General features: G+C 54.0%; 1 protein-coding gene across 1 annotated transcript in view; it reads left to right on the top strand.

Annotated features, from left to right (window-relative positions):
* CACNA1B (calcium voltage-gated channel subunit alpha1 B) overlaps positions 1 to 24,908 on the top strand; it is a 167,025-nt gene that overhangs the window by 121,435 nt on the left and 20,682 nt on the right. Inside the window, exons 34-39 of the mRNA XM_075559719.1 lie at positions 12,505 to 12,621; positions 12,865 to 12,930; positions 13,289 to 13,380; positions 15,760 to 15,904; positions 18,273 to 18,400; positions 23,200 to 23,296. Coding sequence (XP_075415834.1) covers positions 12,505 to 12,621; positions 12,865 to 12,930; positions 13,289 to 13,380; positions 15,760 to 15,904; positions 18,273 to 18,400; positions 23,200 to 23,296 — 645 coding nt within the window. The remainder of the gene's footprint in view (positions 1 to 12,504; positions 12,622 to 12,864; positions 12,931 to 13,288; positions 13,381 to 15,759; positions 15,905 to 18,272; positions 18,401 to 23,199; positions 23,297 to 24,908) is intronic.

Raw genomic sequence — 24,908 nt, 5'->3', positions numbered from 1 at the left:
ATGTGTCTCGTGTCCTCCCTGCATGTTCTGGGTTGATGGCAGATTGAATCCCACTGATAGATCTCTGACAACTCAGGTCTGACACTGCACCGGGCACCTTAAACCCACACCTGGAGTAGGTACCATACCCAGTTGTGATGAGCCACTGTCCAGCCCAGGGTAAGCTGCAGTGTAATCAGTGACCAAGTTGCTGGCTGACGACCTCGAGGCCTGGTTCACAGAAGAACCTCTTGTTGAGAGCTCCTGTTATGAGATAGGCTGGTTGAACAATCTGGAGGAAAAACAACAGGACCGACAGTTCCGGGGGGACGTGGGATAGGGGCAGGTGGGGGGTAAGGAAGTGGTGTTAACAAACCCAGGGACAAGGAAACAAGTGATCCAAATTGGTGGTGAGGTGGGTGAGGGAGGCCTGGTAGGGCATGATCAAGGGTAATGTAACAAAGAGGCATTGCTGAAACCCAGGTGGGGACTGAGCATGATAGTGGGACAGGAGGAAAGTCAAGGGAAACAGAGGAAAGAGCTGGGAGGCAAAGGGCATTTATAGAGGTCTAGACAAAGACATGTACAGATGCAAATATATACATGAGGATGGGGACCTAGATCTATGTGCCTATATTTATAGGTTTAGTAGTAAGGTGGCGGAAGGACATCGGGCCTCCACTCAAGTACTCCCTCAATGCAAGAATACTTTCTTCTATTTAATTGTCATTCTATGATGCTCACCTTCCCGACACAACCACTGAAGACACAGCGGGTGAATAAGAAAATGTGGTGAAGAAAGCTGATGGTGCCCGGCTATCAAAAGATATAGTGTCTGGAGTCTTAAAGGCTTGAAGATAAACAAGCGGCCATCTAGCTCAGAAGCAACAAAGCCCACATGGAAGAACACACCAGCGTGGGTGATCACGAGGTTCTGAAGGGATCAGTTATCAGGCATCAAAGAACAAAAAATCATATCATTGGATGCACACCTCCATGATACGATCGCTGAGGACAAACAGGTGCATAAGCAAATGTGGCGAAGGAAGCTGATGGTGCCCCTGGCTATCAAAAGGTATAGAGTCTGGGGTCTTAAAGGCTTGAAGGTAAACTAGCGGCCATCTAGCTCAGAAGCAACAAAGTCCGCATGGAAGAAGCACACCAGCCTGTGTGATCACGAGGTTCTGAAGGGATCAGTTATCAGGCATCATCAGAACAAAAAAAATCTTGCCATAGTGAATGAGGAGGGGAGTGCAGAGTGGAGACCAAAGCCCATTTGTCGGCCACTGGAGATCCCCTTGCAGAGGCGTCTAGGGGAGGAGATGAGTCAGTCAGGGTGCGATGTAGCACCGATGAAGAATACATCTTTCCTCTAGTTCCTAAATGCTTCCCCCCCACCCCCGACTATCGTGATCTGAATTCTACCTTGCAAGTCTGGCTAAACCAGACGATGTACACTGGTGCAGATAGGAGCTGGAGGCACAGGGAATCCAGGGCAGATGATACCTTCAGGACCAGGGTGTGAGTGGCAACACTGGGAGGGTAGAGGGAGAGTGGGTTGGAAAGAGGAAACCAATTACAAGGATCTACATGTGACCTCCTCCCTGGAGGACGGACAACAGAAAAGAGAGTGAAGGGAGACATCAGACAGGGAAAGACATGACAAAATAATAATTTATAAATTATCAAGGGCTCATGAGGGAGGCGGGAGCGGGGAGGGAGGGGGAAAAAAAGAGAACCTGATGCCAAGGGATTAAGTGGAGAGCAAATGCTTTGAAAATGATGAGGGCAATGAATGTGCAGATGTGCTTTACACAAGTCATATATGTATGGATTGTGATAAGAGTTGTATGAGCCCCTAATAAAGCATTTTAAAACAAAAAAGAGAGCTCCTGTTGGGAGACTAGACACCTAGCTGTGGGGCCCTGGGCAGCAGATGCCTGGCAGTGGCAGTGACTGAACCAGCCATGCTGCAAGGGTGCCACTCGGTCCCAGACACAGTCTCCATCTGATGTACCTGATCACTCCGTCCACGGATCACTGTGTGAAAGCCGAGAACGCTGAGTGGCCAAGTGATTTTAGTGTACCCATTGCAGTGGTGCTGCCTGGCGGGCAGTGGTGTGGGCTTCCCAGGGTTAATCCCCAGTTGGTCGGTCTTGTTTTCTCCAGACCCCTGGCCAGCCCTTCCCCTGCCCTAGAGTCCCTTGATCCTTAGTGGGTTACGACTTGTGGAGCGCCTGATGCAACACTGCCCTTCTGGGCCATCTCTGTGCGGGGCCTTGCAAGTTGGCTCTCGCCAACTGAGCCAGCCCACCTCCACTGCAGTATGAACGTTGCCTTCCAGTTGCACACCAGAGGTGGTCCCTCTCATTAATAACTGCCCTCTGCAGATGGCACAGCCTAGCACCAGAGGAGCCTGCACTGTGGCTGTCCTGTGGGGGCTTTCTAGGGATGCCACACGGTATCTTTCTCTACCACCAAAAGCTCTAGCCCCATGGGGTCTTTCGTGACATTGTCCAAGAAGCAGGGTCACTACTATTGCAGCTGAACCTTCTAGAGAGTCTGTCCCAGGCAGGAGTGCAGCAGCTTTGTGAGCCACCTCAGAAGTGGGTCGCAGCAGCATTTCCCAGATGGTATGTGCTGCTTCCCGAACCCAAAGACACCGGCCAACAGTTGGAAGTGCAAGATGCTGTGATTTGTCTTTGACCTTGGGACACGTGTCTCACCACGTCTTAGCCAGACCATTGTTTCCCTGAGACGCTGATGTGGCCGGCCCACGCATCCTTGAAGGGATTCCCTCCTGGGCCCTGGAGTGCAATTGCATAATGTCTTCAACATAGGAGCTGGACAGACAGGCCTGGTCCTGAAGTGACAAAGGGGGCGGATGGGAAAAGCAAATGCATGTAAAACTGAGAGGGTATCACTAAAGAGACATTTAGAAAGTTATGTAATGGGTAAACCGATTACACTAGGAAAAAAAGAAGAAAGTGCAGAAACTAATGAGTTAAGCCTCTAACAAGAAATGTGACGTAAAAGGCAAAATAAGCTTTTTTTTTTTTGCAAAATAGAAGGAAGTATAACAATAGGAATTTGGGACTTTTAAAAAAAAGATACAGTAGAGAAAAAATAGAAAGCTAAATTTATCTCTTTAAAGATTTTTAAAAAGACACACCTCTGGGCTAGATTAAGAACAAAGAAGAAAAGTCAAATAAGTATGTAAATCTGAAGAAAGAAGTCATGAATTTAAACACAGGCGAGATTAAAAAGTAACAGCGTATTTTGAACAACTTAATGCTAATAAATTTGAAAACAGTTGAAATTGATAGATTACTAGAAAATATTAATAACTTAATTTCACCAAAAAATTAGGGAAAACTGAATAGTTTTTTGTACTAAATAAACCATTAAAGAAGCTGAGTTAAACTAGTCACCATAAAACCAGCTTCTGTGTTTTACAGATTAGGTTTTCTACCCAAAATGCAAATGCCTTTCTGGACAGATTCTTCCAGAGGCTGGCAGAAGAATGACCGCCCACTAGCTGTTTGATGAGGTGAGCACCATCTTGCACCCAGACTAGGAAAAGGTGCGGATAAGGACCTCTCACTGATGACTGAAGATGCCAAGTCCCGGCAGCTCAAAAGCAAGCCTGAGCAGGCACGTGGCCCAAAAATGGTCACGCCGTGTGGTGTGGTGTGCCCCAACACCAGAAATGTGTTCGTGCAGTTTCTGTTGACAGATGGAAGGGGACATTTCATAGGATCATCTCAGTGAATGCACAGAACACATTCAATAAATCTACCATATGTTCATGCTAAAAACGAGCATCCATTCAGGAATTACTATCTTGACAAAGAATATCTGCAAAACATACCATGCAGATATCTACAATGGCAGTTTAAGAAAGAGCTCCCTTCGCCATCAGAAGGCAACAGTGAGTCCTGCTATGGCAGCGACTCTGTATTGAGCCTGAGCCCTTAGCCAGTGTGGTCATCAAATGTCAGCTCCGCCAGGCAGGGGCTTTGTCCTGTTCACTGCCTTGCTCCAGGTGCTTGGATTGGTGGCTGGGGCTTTGTAGGCATTGGTGTGTACGGATCCGAAAAGGACTAAGTCGAATGCCACGGTGCACAGACAGTACCATTATTTGTGGAGGGAACCCTGCATGATAGGAAGCACTTAGAGCACTTAGCAAGATTGCCGCATTGACGACGACTCAGATAAGTCAACTGTGTTTCTTTACAACACTGACAATCCTAGCCATCAATTAAATATGCGTGCTAGATCTTTATGTAGAACATCACTAACTTTTACTGAGCGATATTAAAAAGAGCTTAAATAAACTCACTGCCATCAAGGTCCTTCTGACTCAGAGACACCCTGTAGTACAGAGTAGAGACTTCCCCATTCGGTTTCTGAGATGGATAATTTTTACAGGCTCAGACAGCCTCATCCCTCAGAGCAGCGGATGAGTTCCAGTCACTGACCTTGTGTGTGGCAGCGCAGTGTGGAGCCCACTATGCCATGAGAGCTCCTTATTGAAATATATGAAAGACTTAGAGCCATCATGGTAACTGATGAGTAGTGTCAATTTTATAGAGATTTTTATTTGACACAAAGTGCAAGCAATTGCAGGCTGGAACGATATCAAGGTGCCATTTCAATTGTGCTCAATTGTCAGGCATTAGAAATTCTCAAAATACTAAGTGTTGGTGAGGATGGGGAGCAGCCAAAGTCACCCACACTGCCAATGGGGCATCCTTTTCCTGGAACTGGTAGCATTACCTAAAAGTCAAACATGTGCTTATCTGCAAGCCCAGACCACCTTCCCTGTAGGGCATCTGTCCAGAGGGCATCTCATACAGATGGACCTGGACAGGCTTACACAGACAAGTGTCTAATGCAACATTGTTCGTGATCATGAAAACTGGAAACATCTAATGGCCCATCCAAATAGAATGCATTCATCAGCCATGGAATAACAACACCATGCAGTGACACACAAACGATACCTACCTCAACGGGCACACTTCTTCCACAAAGAAAGCAAATCACAGAAAGCCAGAGGCAGCGTGATCCCATGATAAAGAGGACTACCAGCCTGTCACGTCTGTGGTAGGCCTAGAAATAAAATGTGAATAGTCATTCTGGATCATTAAAGGTCCCTGGTGGCACACAGTAGGTTAATTTTGAGTTGCTAACCAAAAGACAGGTGACTTGAACCATCCGGGTGGGGGCCCTGGAGAATGAGGCAATTTGCTTCTGTAAAGCTGTAGGACCCCAAAGGAGCAGCTCCACTCTGTCCTGTAGGGCCACCCTAAGTTGACATCCACTCAAAGGATTAGGGATACAAGTTGCTTCATGTGGAGTGGGAGACACAGGAAGGGCTTCAAAGTTAGTGGTGACCCTCTGCTCATTAAGCTGGTGGATGAATAGATTACATGATTTTTCTTGAAAATATATGCAGTACATGTGTGCACATGTACACATGAGGGTGACTTCATACATTTCCACAAACTTTTTGCACCAGCCATACATAGATACTCAGCAGCTAAAAAACCAGGCCAGAAACTGACTGGGGAACAGACCATCGATGGCTCATATGTAAGTTAAAGTTGAAGTTGAAGGAAATTAAAACAAGTCCATGAGAGCCAAAATAAGACCTGGAATTCTATCGCACCTAAATTTCAAGACCAAATTTGAAGCATGGATATTAATGATAGGAAGTCCTGAGGAGCTGTGGGAGGACATTAAGACCATCATGAAAAGCAAAGGTCATTAGAAATACAGGAAAGAAAGAAAAGACCAAAGTGGATGTCAGAAGAGACCCTGAAACTTGCTATTAATCAAAGTAGCTAAAGCAAATGGAAGAAATGACAAAGTCAAAGAGCTGAATAGAAAAATTTTAAAGGGCAGCTCGAAAAGACAAAATAGAATACTATAATGAAATGTGCAAAGACCTACAGTTAGAAAACCAAGAAGGAAGAACATGCTTGGCATATCTTAAACTGAAATGAAAGAGAGAAAAAAATTTAAGCCTCCAGTTGCAAGATTCTGTGGCCAAATACCGAATGATGCAGGAAACACCAAAAGAAAGGTAGGAAGACTACACAGTCACTGTACCCAAAAGAACTGGTTGGCATTCCACCATCTCAGGAGGTGGCATGTGAGCCAGGAACTACTGGTGCTGAGAGGAAGAAGGTCAAGCTGCAGTGAGAGCACCAACCACAAAGAAGGTTCTGGGAACTCGTGTGATGCCAATTGAGATGTTTCAACCAGCTGATGAAGCACCAAAAGCATTCACTCATCCCTGTGAGACAATTTGGAAGACAGCGACTGGGCCAACTAACTGAAATAGATTAACACTTGTACCCATTTCCAAAGAAAGGAGACCCATCAGAATGTGAAATTATAGAACAATATCATTGCTATTACACGTAAGTAAAATTTTGTTTAAGATCATCCAACAACAGTGGCAGCAGTTCATTGACAGGGGTCATGCCAAATGCAGAAGAGGATGTGGGAGGAGGGATATTATTGTTGATGTCAGATGGATTTGGGCCATAACCAGAGTATACCAGAAAGATGTTTACTTGTGTTTTATTGACGACTGTGCAATCATAACAAAATATGGGTGGTCTTGAGAAGAGTGGGAATTCCAGAACACATGCAGAACCCATAAGGTGCTCAAGAGGCACTTAGGCAAACAGAACAAGGGAATAGTACATGGTTTAAAACCAGGAAAGATGTGTGCCAGAGTTGTATCATCTCACCATACTTTTTTTTTTTTAATTTTAACAATTTATTGGGGCTCATACAATTCTTTTCACAGTTCATATATATACATACATCAATTGTATAAAGCACATCTGTACAGTCTTTGCCCTAATCATTTTTTTCTCTTTTCTTCTTTTACATTTTATTAGGGACTCATACAACTCTTACCACAATCCATACATATACATACATCAATTGTATAAAGCACATCCATACATTCCCTGCCCCAATCATTCTCAAGGCATTTGCTCTCCACTTAAGCCCCTTGCATCAGGTCCTCTTTTTTTTCCCCTCCTCCCTCCCCCTTCCCCCCTCCCTCATATGCCCTTGGTAATTTATACATCGTTGTTTTGTCATATCTTGCCCTATCCGGAGTCTCCCTTCCCCCCTTCTCTGCTGTCCCTCTCCCAGGGAAGAGGTCACATGTGGATCCTTATAATCAGTTCCCCCTTTCCAACCCATTCACCCTCCACTCTCCCAGCATCGTCCCTCACACCCTTGGTCCTGAAGGTATCATCCACCCTGGATTCCCTGTACCTCCAACCCTCATATGCACCAGTGTACAGCCTCTGTCCTATCCAGCCCTGCAAGGTAGAATTCGGATCATGGTAGTTGGGGGGCTCACCATACTTAAGCAGTATGTATGCTGAGCAGTCATCGGAGAGGCTGGGTTATATGAAAAAAAAAGTGTCAGGATTGGAGGAAGGCTTATTCACCACCTTTGATAGGTAGATGACACAACCTTCCTTGCTGAAAGTGAGGAGGACTTGAAACAGCTGATGGAGATCAAGGATTATAGCCTTCAGTATGGATGCAACTCAATGTAAAGAAAATCTAAATCTTCACAACTGGACCAGTGAGGAATATGGTAAGCAGAGAAAAGGTTGGTGTTGTCAAGGATTTTATCTTGCTTGAATCCATCCACAACCAATGCTCATGGAAGCAGCAATAAAGAAATCAAAAGATGAGTTGCCTTAGGTAAATCTGCTGCACCTCTTTAGGGTATTGAAAAGCAAGGATGCTACTTTGAAGACTAAGGTGTGCCTGACTCAAGCCATGGTCTACATGTGAAAGTTGGACGTTGAATTAGGAAGACCACAGAAAAATCGATGTATTTGAATTGTGATGCCGGAGAAGAATATTGAAAGTACCATAGTCTGCTAAAAGGACAAACAAGTCAGTCTTGGAACAAACACAGCCAGAGAGTGCTCCCTAGAGGCAAGGATGACAAGACTTGGTCTTAGATACTTTGGATATGTCAGGAGAGGGCAGTTTCTGGAGAAGGGCACCATGCTTGGTAGAGGTGCATCAAAAAAGAGGAAGGCCTTCAAGGGGATGGATGGACACAGTGGCTGCATCAATGGGTTCAAGCGTAGGAACAATTGTGAGGTTGGCCCAGGACCTGGCAATGTTTCGTTCTGTTGTACATGGGGTCGCTGTGGGTAGAAACCAACTGGAAGGCCCCTAACAGCAGCAGCAGCCGTGCATGTGCACACACAGACTCCCACTTCTGTTTACATAACCTGTTACATGGTTTTCAATACTCAGAGATCTCAGTAGCCCTGGTGAAAGATCCACAACCTGGCATTGCAGCAAAGCTGAGGGGACTGCCCACCAGCCTGGGCTCTGCTGTTATCACGTCCGAGGCGCTGCCCCTTCCCTGTGGGTCTGTCCACCTTGTGACTTCTGAGATGTGCAGGTGGGCTGGAATGGGAACCCCCTGGGAAAGCAGTGCGACTGCAAGGACATAGCTCTGGGGGTTCCCTGCTGTGGAGAGGGCATGAAGGGTACCCCACAGCCCTCCCGGCACCGCCCTCCCAAAGAGGCCCTGTAGGCGGAGCCTTCTAGGGACTGCTGTCAGGCTGCTACTTCTGGCCGTCCCACCCCAGCCACGGGTTTAGGGCCTAGGCCTCACCCCACGGAAGGAGAGCTCAGAGAAACTCCTTCCCTCAGATGCCTGGTTTTTCATGCGGAGTCACTTCACGTTTATGTTGTGAACGCACGTTTTTTTTTCCCCTTGGGCAAGAATGCATATCAGTTGTCAAGCCCAGATTAAAAGCCAAAGCCCTTCGCTTGTCTTAAGTAGGGGCGCCCAGCGAAGGGCCCTTGAGCTCAAAACTGACATGGACTTCTTTGCCAGGAAAATAAAAACGAGTATCTGTGCGCCATCACCTGATTTGCATGACGAACAAATGCAAATGTGCCGCTCTGTCTCAGCCCGAAGGGCTCAGCGATCCGCTTTGATTGGATGCATTTTAAGGAAAGGATGCAAAGTTTACCAAGCTCCTGAAATTTTCCAGTGACGTTTTCTGCTTGTCTCAATGACTCATTTTCTCTTTTGTTTTGTTTTTGTTCTTGATTTACCTTCACCTACCTGCTGACTCACGCCATCCAACCAACATACAATGCGAAAACCCATGTCTCCGTCTGTGTGTTGCCTGCCTGCTGCTCTGTAAATAATGTGCAAATATCCATCCATGAAAACATCACATATAGGAAACGGTTGGTTTCATGACTTTTCACTAACGCCCTTGTCTGCCTGCTCCGCTTCGACCCTCCCTCGTGTTCCCTCCCAGGCTCAGGCTCTGCCTCCCGTGGGCGTGGCTGCTGGTGGGCCTGGCTGCTGTCCCGCTGCTTCCTTCCTGGCCCCTTCTGTGCCCTCCAGATTCGGGGTTTGTCTGACCCTGGACATTGGCCGGGGAGGAAGATGGCGGTCCCTGGAGTGGGAGGGAAAGCACCTGGTGCAGTTCTCTCTCCTGGGCCTGGCTAGGACGGGGACACCTGAGGAGGCCGTGGGCCTGGGCCTGGTCACAGAGCCCATGGTGCCTGCTGTGCGGTGCGCTCCCTTTGAATGTGCCCCAGGAAGAAGCACAGGGCTGGGGGGGGGGGATCCCAGAGGCCCCTGTGCTCATGATCTGGAAGGGGCGAGGCACTGGAGACAGGCCACCGTGAGAACTCAGGCCTCCACCAGGTGTGCTTGTGGCCACGGCGCAGCGCCGCGACAGCAGCGTCCTTCCGTGCCTTGGCAGGAGACCAAAGATGCCACAAGAGTCAGGAAGAGCAGCCTGTAGAGGCCTGCTACAGCGGCTGTAACCCTGAGCACAGGAACTTCCCTTTCCAGGAGACACCACTGGATGTAGCAGAAATGCCCAAAGAGCATCTGAGTAGCTTCCACATCCCTCAGTCAGGTTTCTGCTCAGCTGCCCCCACTGGCGCCCACCCCGCTGACCCTCCTGCTCCCCTCCCTCTTTCCACTGCATACCTCACCACCTCACGTGTGTGTGCATGCGTGTGTTTATAAAGGTGTGCATGTATGTATGGCCATGTGTATATGAGGGCAAGTCAAAAAGTATTTGTTAAGGCTTCCAGTTCACACACGTGCACATTTGTTCCAAACACAGCCTAGTTACGCATGTCTGCCATCAGTGGGTTGCTGAAGACAAGTTTTCTCAGCAACTGATCTCAATCTAATTGGGGTGCCTTCTGAAAAAAGGGTGTCTCCTGAAGGGATCTGTTGGATCTGGTATGTTGAAGGCAGAGGCCAGCTCAGAAGGTTATGGCAACTGTGTTTTGAGAATTCAAAAGGGTCTGCTTCATGGGTTTTCCTGAAGGCCGCAAGACCATCACGGGGCCTTGCTAGACAGAAGCTTCAGGAAGAGTGCCGGCTGTGTCGGTGAGAAAAGGTTCAGGGATCCTCTCACCCATCACAACAATGTACATCCATTTCAGTGCGACAAGGGGGCCCAGCCGAATAGTTCGTGGGGATACCTGAGCCCAGCCACCCTGCAGTCCTGATCTCCACGTGTGCTCCTTCGTGCTCCCCAAGCGCAAACAGCACTGGAAAGGAAGACTAGTTGAGTCCCTCAAAGATTCCCAAACTGCTGTTTGAACCTGTGTGTCGAACAGCTTGGGCTTCTCTGGAAGGAGGGGCAGGATGGAAAGACGACCTTCAAGAATATGCAGACAGAGACAGAGGAGGTGTTGGGAAATAATAGCTGGATGCTTTGATGTTTTTAGTAAAGGTTTCTGATTTTGTAGCAATATTTTTTCACTTACCCTCCGATGTGTGTGCATATATGTGTGTACATATGTATGTTCATTGCATACGTGTTTTTATGCATGTGCATATACAATGAGGTTTTAAAATATATATGGGAAAGTGGAATTGAAAGTTAGCGGAATTTTCCACAAACTTTGAAACCTTGTATGTATTTGTGCACGTGTGTGTGTGCATGTGTATCTATGTCTGTGCATGCGTACCTGACTCAGATTACTTTTTCTGACTTTTCCCCACCACTAGAAATTCAGTCCCTAATGTCTCCACTTTTCATTTGAGGAAGCTGAGGTTCAAAGGGATGAAGGGATCAGTGTTCCTTAAAAGTGAAGCACACCCCATTGTGTGGCACCTTTAGAGGCAGCGTAGATCGGTTTAGATTCAGGTGACCACCAGAGTACCACCAGGAAGGGCCTGACCTAGAAGTCAGCCAAGCATCTGCCACCTGGTGCAGTAGAATTCATGGCTATGTCCCATTTGGGGTGGCAGAGACCAGAGAGACTGGCACAGTCACAGCCATGTGCTTGCTGCACTGTGGTTGTAAGGCACAGATTCAGCCCCTCGGGCCAAGCTGGGGACATGTGGTCTGCACAGCTCTGACTTCTCCCTAGAACCTACCAAAGGATAGCTGCCCAGTGCTGATGCCTTGTGGTTGGACAGGGACTGGCTCTGCCTACCAGTCCAGTCCCTGGGCCCGCCAGAGCAGATGTTTCCAGTGGCTCCTCTGATTCCCTTTTGAGGGATTCTTGCCTGATTGGACAGCTGTCCCCTTCCCTTCCTCATGCTCAGCCTTCCTGCCCTGCCCATCCAGTCTATCCCAGCACATGCAGCGTAAGGCCAGCAGATGTACTCTACCCCCTTGGCCACATGTCCCTTTGCCCGCCTGTGACCTAGACATACTCTGCCTGCCCTGTGCCCCATCTCTGTCTGCATTACTCCAGCCCAGTCCTTACAGCTCCTCATCCCTGCCATAGAGCCCACTCTCCCCAGCTGCCCACTGTACAGATATGGCAGCAGGTGGGCCGCTGCCCCTGGGAATGGGCTCTCCCCTCCTGACCCTGACCCCCACCCCCTGGACCTGGCTCAACCTGAAGCTCACGTGGGTCTGTGGACCTGCACGAGCTGCCCTGCCCACACCTCTGGGGGACAGTGGGGACAGGCTCTGCTCAGCATGATTGTACCTGGATAGCCAGAAGTTCTCAGCTGTGCCACACTGGTCTCAGGCAGCAGAGCCCAACGTCAACCCGTCCCCCAGAACCCAGGTGTATCTGCCACCCCAGGGGCCGGGTTGGAGCGTCTCTTCTAGGAATCCCAGCTGTTGTCAAGCGTTGTGCTGGTGTTGGCACCTCCCCAAGACCTGGGTCTCTGAGGAACAGGGCTGGCTTGGAGAAGTCTGCAAGCCCTGGGGTGTCCCGGGGGCATCTACTGGTCCCAGAGGGACAGGCAGGGAAAGGTCATGACTGCCAATCCCCGGGGGCCCTTCAGGGGTGCTCAGTGCCTGGATACAGATTACCTCCCAGGCCCTGGCAGCAGGGCAAAGCCAGGGAGGGTTTCACGTGCTGTCCCTCTGCTGGCCTTGGTGCTGTGGCAGGCTCGTCCCAGCAGGGTCATTGTGTGTGGTGACCATCTCTCGGGAGGTCTGGGGGATCTTCTCAGGAGCCGGGCTCAGGGGTTCAGGGGACCCCGTCTCCTCCCTGCAGAACAACTTCATCAACCTCAGCTTCCTCCGCCTCTTCCGCGCTGCCCGCCTCATCAAGCTGCTTCGCCAAGGCTACACCATCCGCATCCTGCTGTGGACCTTCGTGCAGTCTTTCAAGGTGACCGTCCACCCATGTCCTAGGAAGGCTAGCTGGGCGGGTGGGAGTCAGGCCACACCGTCCTTGAACATGGGCTCTGCCGTCCATCGTCTTCCGTTGGGCATACCTGCTCTGACGGTGTCCACAGATGGCCTTTTCCGTCCTCTCCAAGCTCTGGCTGACCTCGTGGTTCTGTGGCCGCCACATGGTGGTGGTCAGTGGGTGGAGGCGGGCTAACCTGATGTCTGGTGTTCCTGCCCACAGGCCCTGCCCTACGTGTGTCTGCTGATCGCTATGCTCTTCTTCATCTACGCCATCATTGGCATGCAGGTGGGTGCCGGGTGGCCGCCAGTGCCCGTCATCACCCTTGGTCAGGTGGCCGTCGGGAGGGGCTGGGACTCTTCACTGGGCCCAGAGGTTAATTTCAGTTGGGAGGTGAGCACTGGCTCGGCCTCTGGCTTTAACCCGAGTGGCAGAAAGATGCTGTTGAAAACAATGGCTTGGAGGAAGCTGGTGAGACTCTGTCCTCCCTCTGCCATCGCTGAGCTGAGGGTGAAACGGAGGGGATTTCATTCCACATTCACATTAGGCACACACCAAATGGGTCCACCAGGGAGGGTCTCTGCGGGGGGACAGACAGGCCTGACCCTGGGGTCCATCACCCAGAGGCGCTCTGTCTACCCCCCAGGTCTTTGGAAACATCGCCCTGGATGATGAAACCAACATCAACCGACACAATAACTTCCGAACCTTTCTGCAGGCGCTGATGCTGCTGTTCAGGTACGCTGCCTGGGGTGTGCCTGGCTAGCTCAGGACTGCTCCCCTCGGGATAGAGAGGGCGCGCTGGCATCGCAACCACGCCTGCCACCTCCATTCTTAGCTTGCCCTCCCACAGGGCTCTTGCGGGCCTCTGAGGAGGCAGGGCTGCCCTGGTGAGGGGAGCAGGGAGTCCTGGCTGGGGTGGAGGTAGGGGGCTTCTGGTGCCCTTGCTCCCTGGTGGCAGTAAACAGTCCTCTGATGGGACTGGAGCCTAGGAGGGCCCTCAGAACAAGCACTGCTGCGTTGTGCAGGCCCTGGATGGCTGCAGGAGTAGCTGCAGCTCCTCAGTGATTCAGGGACCTGTGTGCAGGGATTGGGGGGTCCAAGTTTTCCTCTCCCCCTGCCACTGAGCAGAGCAACGATGCCTGTGGCACCTCCTGGGGAGGGTTATGTGCCCCTGCCTCCTGAGTCTTCCTCACAGAGCCAAGTCACCCACCCTTGAGGAGTCCCTGGACGGTAGAGCTCTCTTCTTCACTGGAGGGCTGGTGGTCCGTAGCCACCCAGAGCGTCTTTGGTGCCTGGCGGACAGCCCCTTTGTAAAGCACTGCCTGCAGAATCTGTGCTGCTGTGCTCGGGCTGTGCGGAGGTGAGCTCTGCATTTGACTTGGTAGCTCCCGTGGCTGCAAGTGGACAGAGAAGGACTTACAGACCAGGTGCTGACATCAGAAACCCTGGCAGGCTGTCACCACTCTTGTGCAAATAAATGGGCTACCCCAAGGTCAGCCGGGGCCTAGCTGCTGCCACAGCCACCCCCCAGGGTCCTGGTGGTTCTGAGGGGAGGTTTGAGCTTGAACCCAGACCGGGTCTGCCTGCGCAGCTGCTGGACGAGCTTTGTGTGCATTGACTGCTTACACTCATTCTCCTTCCAGCAGTGTGGATTTCTCTGGGTTTTGCCTGTTACTTTAGTTTCATATCCTCATTTGTTAACGTCTAGCTTCATGCCCCAAAAGATTTGGGGAAGACCCATGAACCCAGTGACAATTTTTAGGCCTTGGTTCCCAGAACTCCTCTTTCCCCGACTTGTATGTCCCCTGTGAGCCTACCCACTCTGGCTGGCTAACCGCAAGGACACACAGGGAAAGCTGGTCTTCGTGACCCGCCACTCGCTTTCCGTTTATTTGTGGCTTTGGATAGTGAGTGGGTCTCTTGGAATCAGCAGATAATTGGATCATGGGATCTGTTTTTGTTTTCAATCCACTCTTCTAATAATTTAAGCCATTTGTATTTGCAGTTACTACTGATCAGGAACGTCAGGCATTTTGCTCTTGGGTTCCTGCCCTCCGGGTGCCCTTTTGGAGGAGCCCGGGGGCATCAGCGGTTGGTGGAGGGCCACTAACTACAAGGGCAGCATCTCCAACCCAGGGGAGAAAGACAGGGTTGCCTCCTCCTGTAGAGGGTTGCAGACTCCGAAACCCACAGGCAGTTCTGCCCTGTCCTGCAGGGTCACTGTGAGTCAGATTGAGGTTTTGGTTTTTGGTCTTTAATCCTCCTTTCTGTCCTCTGTTACACTCAGCACTGTCTCTTGTGTTCACTGACTTTTTAACAGAATAGTTTTGATGCCACCTTAGCCTCAGTAAAACAAACCAACCCACTGCCATCGAGTCTATTCTGGCAGGTGACCCCCCTGCTGGACGGGTGGAACTGCTCCTGTGGGTTACCGAGACAGCAGCTCTTGATGGGAGCAAAAAGCCTCATCTTTCTCCTGAAGAGAGGCAGGTAGTTTGGAACTGCTGACCTTGTGGTTAGCAGCCCAACACATAACCCCTGCAGCCCCAGGACTCCACTCTTACTGACTGGAGGGCTCAGAGGGGGCTGGTGATGCGTAGGATGTGGAGAGTGTGCGAGAGGAGACAAAGAGAACACCCAGGCTTCTAGCCTGAGCTACTGGGTGGATGGAATCGCCATTCACTGAAGGGACCCAGGGCCTTCCTTTTGGGGTGTGTTAGGTTTGAGAAGCTAGACAGCCATGTGAAAGTGTTCCCTCTGGGCCAAACCTCCAGTGTTGTGGGTGGTTTAACAACTAATTGGAAATAAAATGCCAGATGACTCTTTTTAAAAATCACATTTCTGTGTGTTTTTGGAGAAGGGGGCCCAGCCGCTTAGGTTTCCACGAAAGCACTTCATACACATGGCCCCCAGACGTGGGTCCCTGTTCACTAAGTGTAAGCAGGCTCCTCACCTCCTTTCTGGTTGCTCGTGGAGGATTCTTGCTAAAAACCACCCATCTTTGACCTCCACCTTGTGCATAGGACCCACTCACCATGGGGCCTGCTCCCAGCAGAGAGGGCATGCTGGTCCCAGGCCTGCCTTTGTGGCCTTACACGATTCTGCCCTTCACAGGAGCGCCACGGGGGAAGCCTGGCATGAGATCATGCTGTCTTGTCTCAGCAACCGGACCTGTGACGAGCATGCCAACGCCACCGAGTGTGGCAGCGACTTTGCCTACTTCTACTTCGTCTCCTTCATCTTCTTGTGCTCCTTTCTGGTAAGTCCTCGTCCCTGTGCTCGTCGCTCCGGGCCGGTCTGCCCAGCCTTCCACTTCTATCTTGGGTCCCTCTCGTTTCCTGCTGGTCCCTGATCTGACTCTGTGTCATGCTGATTCCATGCCAGTGGCCCGTGTCTCAGAATGCACAGCCTGCTTGGTGAGGAGCTGCTCTGGGCCTGCACTTGTATAGGGAATGTCTTCGTGTCCTGGTGATACAGGGCCCTACGCTTCTGACGATGGAAAGACTTTCACCATTGGGATGGGCTGGGGTCCACGGTGGCCCCACCTGAGTCTGGGGCAGGTTCACTGTGGGAGCTGAAGAGTGAGGTCTGGGAGGTGGTCCAGGTCTCTGGAGGCAGCATTTCACTCCACGTCCTCAGGAAGCCCAGGCGAGCAGGCAGGTAGGCCCTGGACTACCTGTGCTTGGGTCTCTTGCCCCCATCCTTGTGGAGGCTTAGGAGAGGGTCTGCAGGGAGAGCAGGTTTGGGGGGGAGAGCATTTGAAGGTGGAGCTGGCCCGATGAAGAGAGGGGTCACAGTGTGAGGGGGTGAGGACACAGGGCCAGTTCTGGAGATGGGCTGAGGACGGAAATGAGGTGTCTTTAGACCTCTGCGGCTGATGACATCCTCTGGGTCCTCACCGTACAAGGTGTGGCCACGGCCAGCAGCATTGGTTATCACAACTGCAGGCCCCTGGCCATCTGAGTCAGCATCTCTGCAGAAGCGGCCCAGGATCACAGTGGGCAGGGTCACAGAAGCCGGGTCACAGTGAGCAGGAAGAGGTTGGCCATGGGTGGGGAGCAAGCCAGGGCAATGCCCGACAGACAAGGGGAGAAAGGTTCTCAAGGTGGAGGGACAGCCCAGCCAAGACACTGCTGTGGAATCTCGTGCGGCGATGCTGGCAGAGAACCGCTCCCAGGATGTGGCAGTGTGGACATAGCTTCGCAGGAGCAGTCTCTGTGGCCTGGCGTCAGCAGTGTATTAGAGTGGGTTCAGGAGAGAGGGACAAGTCTGAAGCACAGGCATGAGAAGCACGTCAGGTCCGGGGTTTCCCACAGGCCTGAGGGCAGACCAGACTCCTCACGGTGGGTGCAAGCGTTGGAAATACCGTGGGTTTGGATCAGAGCAGGGTTGAGAGGGAGGGGCTGGACAGGACAGAGTGACAGGCTCGATGGAAGAGAATTTCGGGAAGGCAGGTACAAGATGGGGCGGGAGGGGGAGGGGAGGCAGGATGGGTAGGAAGTAGGCCCAGAGAAGGGGCATCTGCAGTTGAGGCTTGAGGCTTGGAGGTGGTGTTGTTACTGACGGTGGCCAGTCCAGCACAGTCGTAGGAAGGGGAGTGGAGGGGCCGTTGCAGCAAGGGTCAAGGAGCCAGAGCTGAGAGCAGAGAGTGCTGCCCACCCTTCAGGCGGCCAGAGCAGTGAAGACAAAGAGGCAGTGAGACCGGTGGCAGCCATTGCTCAACACCTTCCCCCGAGAATGGGGTTGCTGGCCAGCTGGCCGGAGAGCAGGGAACTCTTATTTGGGCATGTAAGGAAGGAACCCCAGAGCTGGTGTGAAGGAGGAGAAACACAGAAACACTTGTGCTTCTTCTTTGGCTTCCAGGAGATCCATGTGGTTGTCTGGGAGGCCTCTGTGGGCCTGCGCCCCGAGGCTGGCTTCCTGCTGCCTAGAGGTGCTCAGAGCTGAGGAGCCACGGGGCAAGCTGGCTGTAGAACACAGTGTCCCACCCTGAATCCAACACTGCCTAGACATGCCAGGCCCCCAGTATCTTTTTCCTTGCCCCCATCCTCTTCTGTGTCTTGTCTCCATGACCCTGTCTTTGGCTTCACCAGCCAGTCGGTCTCCTGGCTAAAGGGCAGCCCCGTCACCTGAACCCCGTGAGCTGAGCCTGATAAAAGTGCAGGTGGGAAGCTTGGCTAGGGGCGGTGGGTGTCTGTGGTTGAAACTCCGGGGCAGGGAAGACACAGGCAGTGCAGCTGGTAACAACCTGCTGGCCCCATCCAGGCAGCCCCTCTCAGCCGTAGGTTATCTTGCCCGGGGAGGAGGCAGAGGCGTGGCAAGGGAGAGTATCTCTACTTACAGGGGTACGCAGCCCCCTCAGCTGCCAGCCTTCCTTCCGAGCCCATGTTCCTGACCCACTGTCTACCTTGCAGTGACCTCGGGGAGCAGGTGGCTTTGGGCCCAAATTAGGGTATTCAGTGCTTAACACAGGGTGACCTGGGACCAGTTGTGGGGAGGGGGCTGCTGTGGAGCCAGCTGGACACACAGGCTCGGGGGAGGGCAGGCAGCCTCTGGACACCAGCCCCAGGCTCCACAGGGGCAGACTGGGCACGCTCTAGTCACCTCTTCTGCTTCCCGCCCCGCAGATGTTGAACCTCTTTGTGGCTGTGATCATGGACAATTTTGAGTACCTTACGCGGGACTCTTCCATCCTAGGGCCCCACCACCTGGACGAGTTCATCCGGGTCTGGGCTGAGTACGACCCGGCTGCCTGGTGAGTCGCCCCATGCTCCAAGGCACCTGGTCCTCGGACTAGCTCATGCTCTCAGACTCAAGAGAGGACCAGAGGGGCTTCTGGGCCTGTTTGGGATTGACTGGCGCCCCTCTGTCAGTTCCTTCCCAGGCTCCCCAGGTCTGGGAAATGGACCCTGAGAAGCACCAAGCCCACACATTCTGGGTCTGTGAGCCCAGGGGCTCTTCTCCCTCCTAGGCCCCACCCAGTCAGGGGCCACAGGGCAGGCAGGTCAGGATGAAGCCAGAGCCTGTGTTCTTGGCACAAGCCTGGACCTCACAGCACCACTTAGTGGACGGCATCTGAGCCAGAAGAATGGTCGGGGAGGGCTTGCACACTTACACACCTGCATGGTTCAGGCCGGGGGGACTGGCCTCCAGGTGGAGTGGCACAAGAGCAGGGTCAGGATACAGGTGGGGTGGTTTGACTCTGTTCTTGGGGAGGAGCCTGCACCCATCTGTGCTTGTCCCTTCCTCCGCTGTTCCCTCTGCACACCTTCGCTCATTGATCCTTTTACGCTCATCCACACACCCACTCGTCCCTCACCTGCTGACTCATCAGCACCGTCCACTATTCCTCATCCCTCCCGGAAGCCTTCACGCTCTGTTCCTTCATCCACACAGCTACTCGTCACTCACGCACCATCACCCACTCTCCTTCATCCGCTGTCACTTGTCCATTCACTCACCGCCCATCCCCCTTCCTCACCGTGCTCGCTCATTCACTTGTGCACTCGCTCAGCAAATGCTTTGTAGTGGAGGTGTGTGCTGGACACAGCAGGGCAGGAACCAGAGGGGTGTGCCATCCCAGCCTGGCTCACACCACCTGTAGCAGACTCACCATACAGAAAAGTAAGGGGCCCACAGTGCCTTCCTCTAGAGTCAGGGGAGGTGAGCTCACTCTGGCTTTCCAGGTGACCTCGCATGCCAGGCTGGGCCGCTCACTCTTGGGGGCTTGTGGTGAAGACACTGGCTACCCGTGGTTGGTCCTCAACCTTTCCCCCCAAATCTAGAACTTGGCAGGTGCACCCCTAGGACTTCTTTCCCCTGAGGACTGGGTGTGTCTGGAGATGGGGAGCAGGGCCCCTTTAGTCAGAATCTGGGCGCTGTGGTCTGGGGCTCTCCCTGGGTGGTGGCAGGGGGTAGGTCCCAGAGCCTCTGGCAACATAGGGGCCTACCCAGACCTCACTGTGTCTGGGTGTGTTTTCCATCATAGAAAAAGTTGGCCACGTGTCATTTGCAGAACAAGCATCGCTGCTCCCTTATGCCTCCTGGGCCTCCTAAAGTCCAACCACGGCAGTGCTCGTGCTAGAGCCCAGGGTTGGATGGTCTTATGCCTGGGCAGACTGGCTACAGCCAGGCCTGGGCCTTGTCAAGCAAGGGTGGGAGAAACCCCACTGAGGAAGGGCTGGGAGTGTCCGCTGGAGTGAGCTGCACGGGGCATGAGTTACCCACCCTGCATACCTGTACACACCTGTGCACACCCACATGTGCCTCGGAACTGCAGGAAAGAGAGGTGCTTCAGAGGGTGCTACCTGGTCTGAAGCCGAAGCAGGTGCACAGGTGAGCGGCTGAAGGAATAGTTTCACTCCCACCTTTTTAAGCTGTTGGCTTCCCAGGGGGCAGATTACAGAGAAGGGTCCCAGAAGGGGCAGATTCCAGAGAGGGGGACACAGCTGGGAGACATTTCCCAGGCTTGGTGTCTAGAGGAGGACCTCTGAGAGGTGCAGGCCAGCAGAGGTAGTAGTTAGCCAAGGGTGACCTCGCCTGAGAGGTGGTGGCTGCAGTCACACAGAGGCTCTGTGGCAACAGAACTCGCTGTGCCCCAGGTGAGCGCCATGACAGAGGGGCCTACAGAAGCCATAAACAGATTTGGTCATGACCTTTCAACCTGGTCAGCCAAAGGACATCTCGAAACCTCTATAAGTCTCCAAATGTGGTCATTGTTGTTTCCCACTTGGAGAAACTTTGAAATCACAACAAAACTTGTGAACTTTTCTCTGGGTATGTGTGGACATGCATGTGTGTGCAATGAGCAAACAGGTGCACATGCGTGTTCGTATTAGAGGGTGTTGTATAAGAATACAAGTGTGCATTCATGTGGGTATATATGTTTGCATACAAAACCCACATGTATATTTGTGACTTGTGCATGGGTGGGTGTGCCTGTGCATCTGTACACATGTCTGTACACAGATGCATAATGTGTGCCTGGGTGTCCATGGTGGTGTGTGCCTATATTCGTGGTGGTGTGCACGTGCCTGCATATGGGTGCACCTGGTTGTATGTGTGTGGCTCCATGTGTGGGCCACATGGGTGAATGCTTGCATATCTGTGTATGTGTGGACACGGTAGGTGGTATGCCTGTGCATCTGTGCACATGTTCGTGAATGTACATGTGTGTGGCTACACGTGTGTGGATGTGTATGCTTGTGGCTCTGCGCATGCATGTATCAGGGTAGCAGGGCACATATATGGTGAGTCTACATGGATGTCTGCCTTGCGTGTGCATTGTATGCATGTGAGAGACTGGTCTCACTGCTGCCCAGAGGTGCCTCTCTCGGCCCTTCTGTGGTTGCCTTGCGTTTTGTGGAGACAGAACAGGAGTTAGGGCAGCTGTCACACGGCTTTGAACGGAGCCCCTGCTCACTGGTACGTTCACTCTGCCATCAAGCTAGCGTTTGTGAGTGTCTGTGTGTGCTGGGGCCCGGGCCCCAGAGAACAGCACCTGCTCCCAGAGCCCTGCTGAGCAGGACCAGGATGTGTCTGGGGCAGAGCTCATCCGCTGGCCACAGTGGAGGCGATGGCATCTGAGGGGAACTTGAGCAGCACTGGGTTCCGGGGAAGGCCAGGGGACATGGACAAAATGTTGTGGAAACCCCAAAGGTGTCTGCCTAGAGAAAGCTGCCTAGGGAGGCTGCCAGGAGGCTGAGGAGCAGGCCTTAAAATTGGGCTAGGCCCATAGTTTGGTGTTTTGCTGACAGTATATGGTTCAGGCCCAGGTTTTCTGCCTTGGGCTGAGGTAGCAGAGAGACAGTCCAAACACCCGTGGGTCTCCACCCCCCTCTGGTGGCCAGGAGGGGCAGTATGGGATTCCTTTCTTCCCGCTCACATGACTTGAAGCTGCCTGGACTGAGAGGTGGGGAGTCCTGTGGGAACGCACACGGAAGTGAGCCCAGCTGGCATTCACCGGGCAGATGGGCCAGCGCCTGAGGCTGGGGCACTGCCATGCTCTGACAGCAGGCCTTGGGTGAGAGAGGGCGGAGAGGAGGGGTGGGGGCACAGGGCTCAGGGTCACTCCTTCCTGGACGTCCCCTGCCCCGCCTGCCTCCATGACACAACACGCAAGGCCACATCTCCCATTGCAGCCGGGCGGTGGGTGGGCGGGCTCCATGCGCCTCTGTTACCATAACCTCTGACATTTCCTTTCCAGTTGCCGGATTCATTATAAGGATTTGTACAGTTTGTTGCGTTGTATTGCGCCACCCGTTGGCTTAGGGAAGAACTGCCCTCGTAGGTTGGCCTACAAGGTTTGCAACTTCAGAGCCTCCATCCGACATATTCTTCCCTCCCAAACGCAAACAGCACACACTCCCTGTGGCGTCTGCCCTGCCTGGTTTGGGAATGACCAACACCTCACCTCTCCTCCTGCCCACCCCTCGCTCTCCACCCTCCTGATGCTTTGGTCCTGTCTAACCTCCCGACCCCCAGCGGCTGGGGCCAGGCAGCCTTATGAGACAGTGCCCAGGAGGGCTTTCTGGGCCGGCAGGGCCGGGCCCGCTGCGCCCAGGAGGTGGCTTGTCCACGGGTGGGCGACGGCTTCTGGGCTGGGAAGGGCCCAGAGGACAGAGTGGGGGTGGGTGGGGGGCAGAGCCAAACAGCACCTCCCAGCCCAACCCAGAGGTTTCCTGGCCAGAGCCGCCCAGGTCAGGTCCCTCCTGCCTCCGGATGGGCAACCCACTCTGTCTGTGGAGGGCAAGGCTAGGCGGGCCCTTTCTCTCCTGACACCTGCCTGCTAAGGCAGCTCTTTCCGTGGGGTGGGGTGCAGACGCCTGATCCACGGCCCCTATAACTAAGGAAAATGTGGTCACTGGCCCTCCCACCCACCCCCCACCCCCCAAAACCCATCCTTCTGCTTGCGGGCCCTACACTAGTGCCCAACCTTGGTTGCCTGGCGCTGCCAGAGAGGGGCTGGTCTCCAGACCACGCCCTGCCCCTTCGGCCCCACCCCCTCGAGTGTTTGGGTTTCTCAGAGGTTTCCTCACCTTGTGGCCTAATTTGGAAGCAAAGCTTGACCACGACAGAACGCCCCAGCCTACCTGTCACATAACTCTGTCTGCCAGCCCCAGCGTGGAGAAGCCGCTGCGCTCTGATTCGGCCAGGCGGGGGTTTCTAAAACAATAGCCAGAAATGAACAGCCCAGGCCGGCCTCCAGCCCCCCCTCCCCCTCCATGTTCATTAGCTTAGACATCCACCATCCCCACCCGCCGCCCTGCGAGGGCGAGCCAAGTTGGAGGTGAGACGCGGGGTCTCTCCGGGCCTCCAGGAGGAGGGGTGGGGGCCGGGAGAGGGGCTGAGGGGGGTTCGGACGGAGAGCAGAGAATCCCTCATCTTACTTCTGTTTCATTTCTGGCACCTAGCCCGGCACTGTGGATTAACTGGATGTGTTTTCTTGTCTGCCCGCCCGTCTCTCCCGCCCGCCCGCCTCTCCCGCCCTGCTCCCGCCGTGCTCCTCCTGTGGACCCCATTGCCTGGCCGCTGGGACGTGGGACGGGTCTCCAGCGGGCGTATCAGTTACAATGACATGTTTGAGATGCTGAAGCACATGTCCCCACCTCTGGGCCTGGGGAAGAAATGTCCCGCCCGCGTTGCGTATAAGGTAGACCCCGCTGCCCTCCCAGAGAGGCGTGGCCTGCCCGCCGCCCCCCCCCCCCCGCTGCTCTCTGCTGCCTGTGTCACCACCCTTCTGCCCCGCCAGCCCCCTCCCTGCTGCCTTTTCTGGTGTGGGGCGCCTGCCCCTCCCTAGGCGTCCCCTCGGAGAGCCCCGGGAGACCACCGACGCCTGCGCCTGCCTAGCAGCGGGCCCAGACTGCGTTTGGACGCCTCGCGCCGCTGTGCGCTGGTCTGGGCTCCTGCTCAGGCCTTGCACCGCTACGTGGGAGGGGGCGGGGACATTCTGCTGCCTACCTGGGCATCCCAGCCCCAGAGATGCAGCATGGGGAGCCTCAAGGACCCCAGTGGCCATGTGCCCCCAGAGTAGGTCACACGACCCCAACTCCCAACTTTATCCCCTCTGCTCCCCCCCAGTCTGCCTGCCCCACCAGCGCCTGAGCTGCCCTGAGCCTCCTGCCGTCAGTCCGCCTGTCCATCTAACAAGCCTTCCCTGTGGCCCCCGCTGCCGCTGCCGAGCTTCTTCGCGCTTGAGCCTGGGGCGGGGGAGGGAGCCCCACTCCCTGAGCAGAGACCTCTATCATCTGCATGCGCGCGGGCCCTCCCTGCGTGGATGCGGATGTGGACGCATGTGTGCAGTGCAGTGCAGTGCCTGCCCACTGAGCACCCTGCAGCTTCGTCCCCAGGAGGAGAGTCGCATCCAGACCTGGGCCGGGCAGCGGGGCGTGGGGGCCTGCCCACGGGGCTGGCTGAGCCGGAGTCCCAGGGGCTCTTGGAGGTGGGCAGGCTAATGCCCCTGGTAGCCTGTTGGCAGGTCTAGGCCCTAGGTCCCCTGGGAACCTGCCCCAGCACTGGACGCCGCTCCCTTCTCGAGTCACCTGCTAGCCCTCAGCTCTCCCCCGCGCCGCCCTCGCCGCCCTCGTGGGGGCAGCTCTGCTCTGCACTCGCTGCCCGCTGGCTTGCAGGCCGCCTGACTCCGGAAGGCCAGTACTCTGGCTCCTGACACAGGGAGGGCGGGGCCCGCGGTGGGGCAGGGCTGGGTGGGGCTCTGCCAGCATTCCAGTAGACAAGGGTCTGTGTCCTTGTGCGGGACTGGGGGCGGGACTGCATGACCCTCCCCCAGAAAAGGTGCTAGGACAGAGATGTTGCCTTCCACCTGGGTGAACCAGACGCATGCGCAGGAATTGCTGGCTCCACCACAGGAGCCCACCCCGGGGGACCTGGAAGAAGGGTGTGTGTATCCACCAGGAACCCAGGGCTGGCGCACCCTCGCTGCTGGGGCCTCTGAGCCTCTCCCACAAGAAGGACCTGGTGACTTCTGCTGGGGTTTCAAGATTCCCGGGGTCCCAGCCAATGTTGAGGGAGCCTTGGGGTGGTAGAGCCTTTGGCTGGGGCAGAGTGAAACCTGCTGTGACCCGTGTGGGACACGCCCCCCCCCAGGACCTGGACCTTTCCGCCCAACCCCTTGGCCACCCACCCCTGGGTGCTAGCCGAAAGGGCTGAACGACAGTGTTTGGGGAGTACCCACCACCCCACTCCTGCTGTGTGCTCCATGGAACCTTAGCCTGGGCCCCACAGCCCCGACCTACCCCTCATCCCAG

The sequence above is a fragment of the Tenrec ecaudatus genome, chromosome 10, assembly GCF_050624435.1.
Source record: "Tenrec ecaudatus isolate mTenEca1 chromosome 10, mTenEca1.hap1, whole genome shotgun sequence".
Classification (NCBI taxonomy): domain Eukaryota; kingdom Metazoa; phylum Chordata; class Mammalia; order Afrosoricida; family Tenrecidae; genus Tenrec; species Tenrec ecaudatus.
The sequence above is the reverse complement of the archived record's forward strand: the minus strand, read 5'-3'. Positions and strand labels throughout refer to the sequence as shown.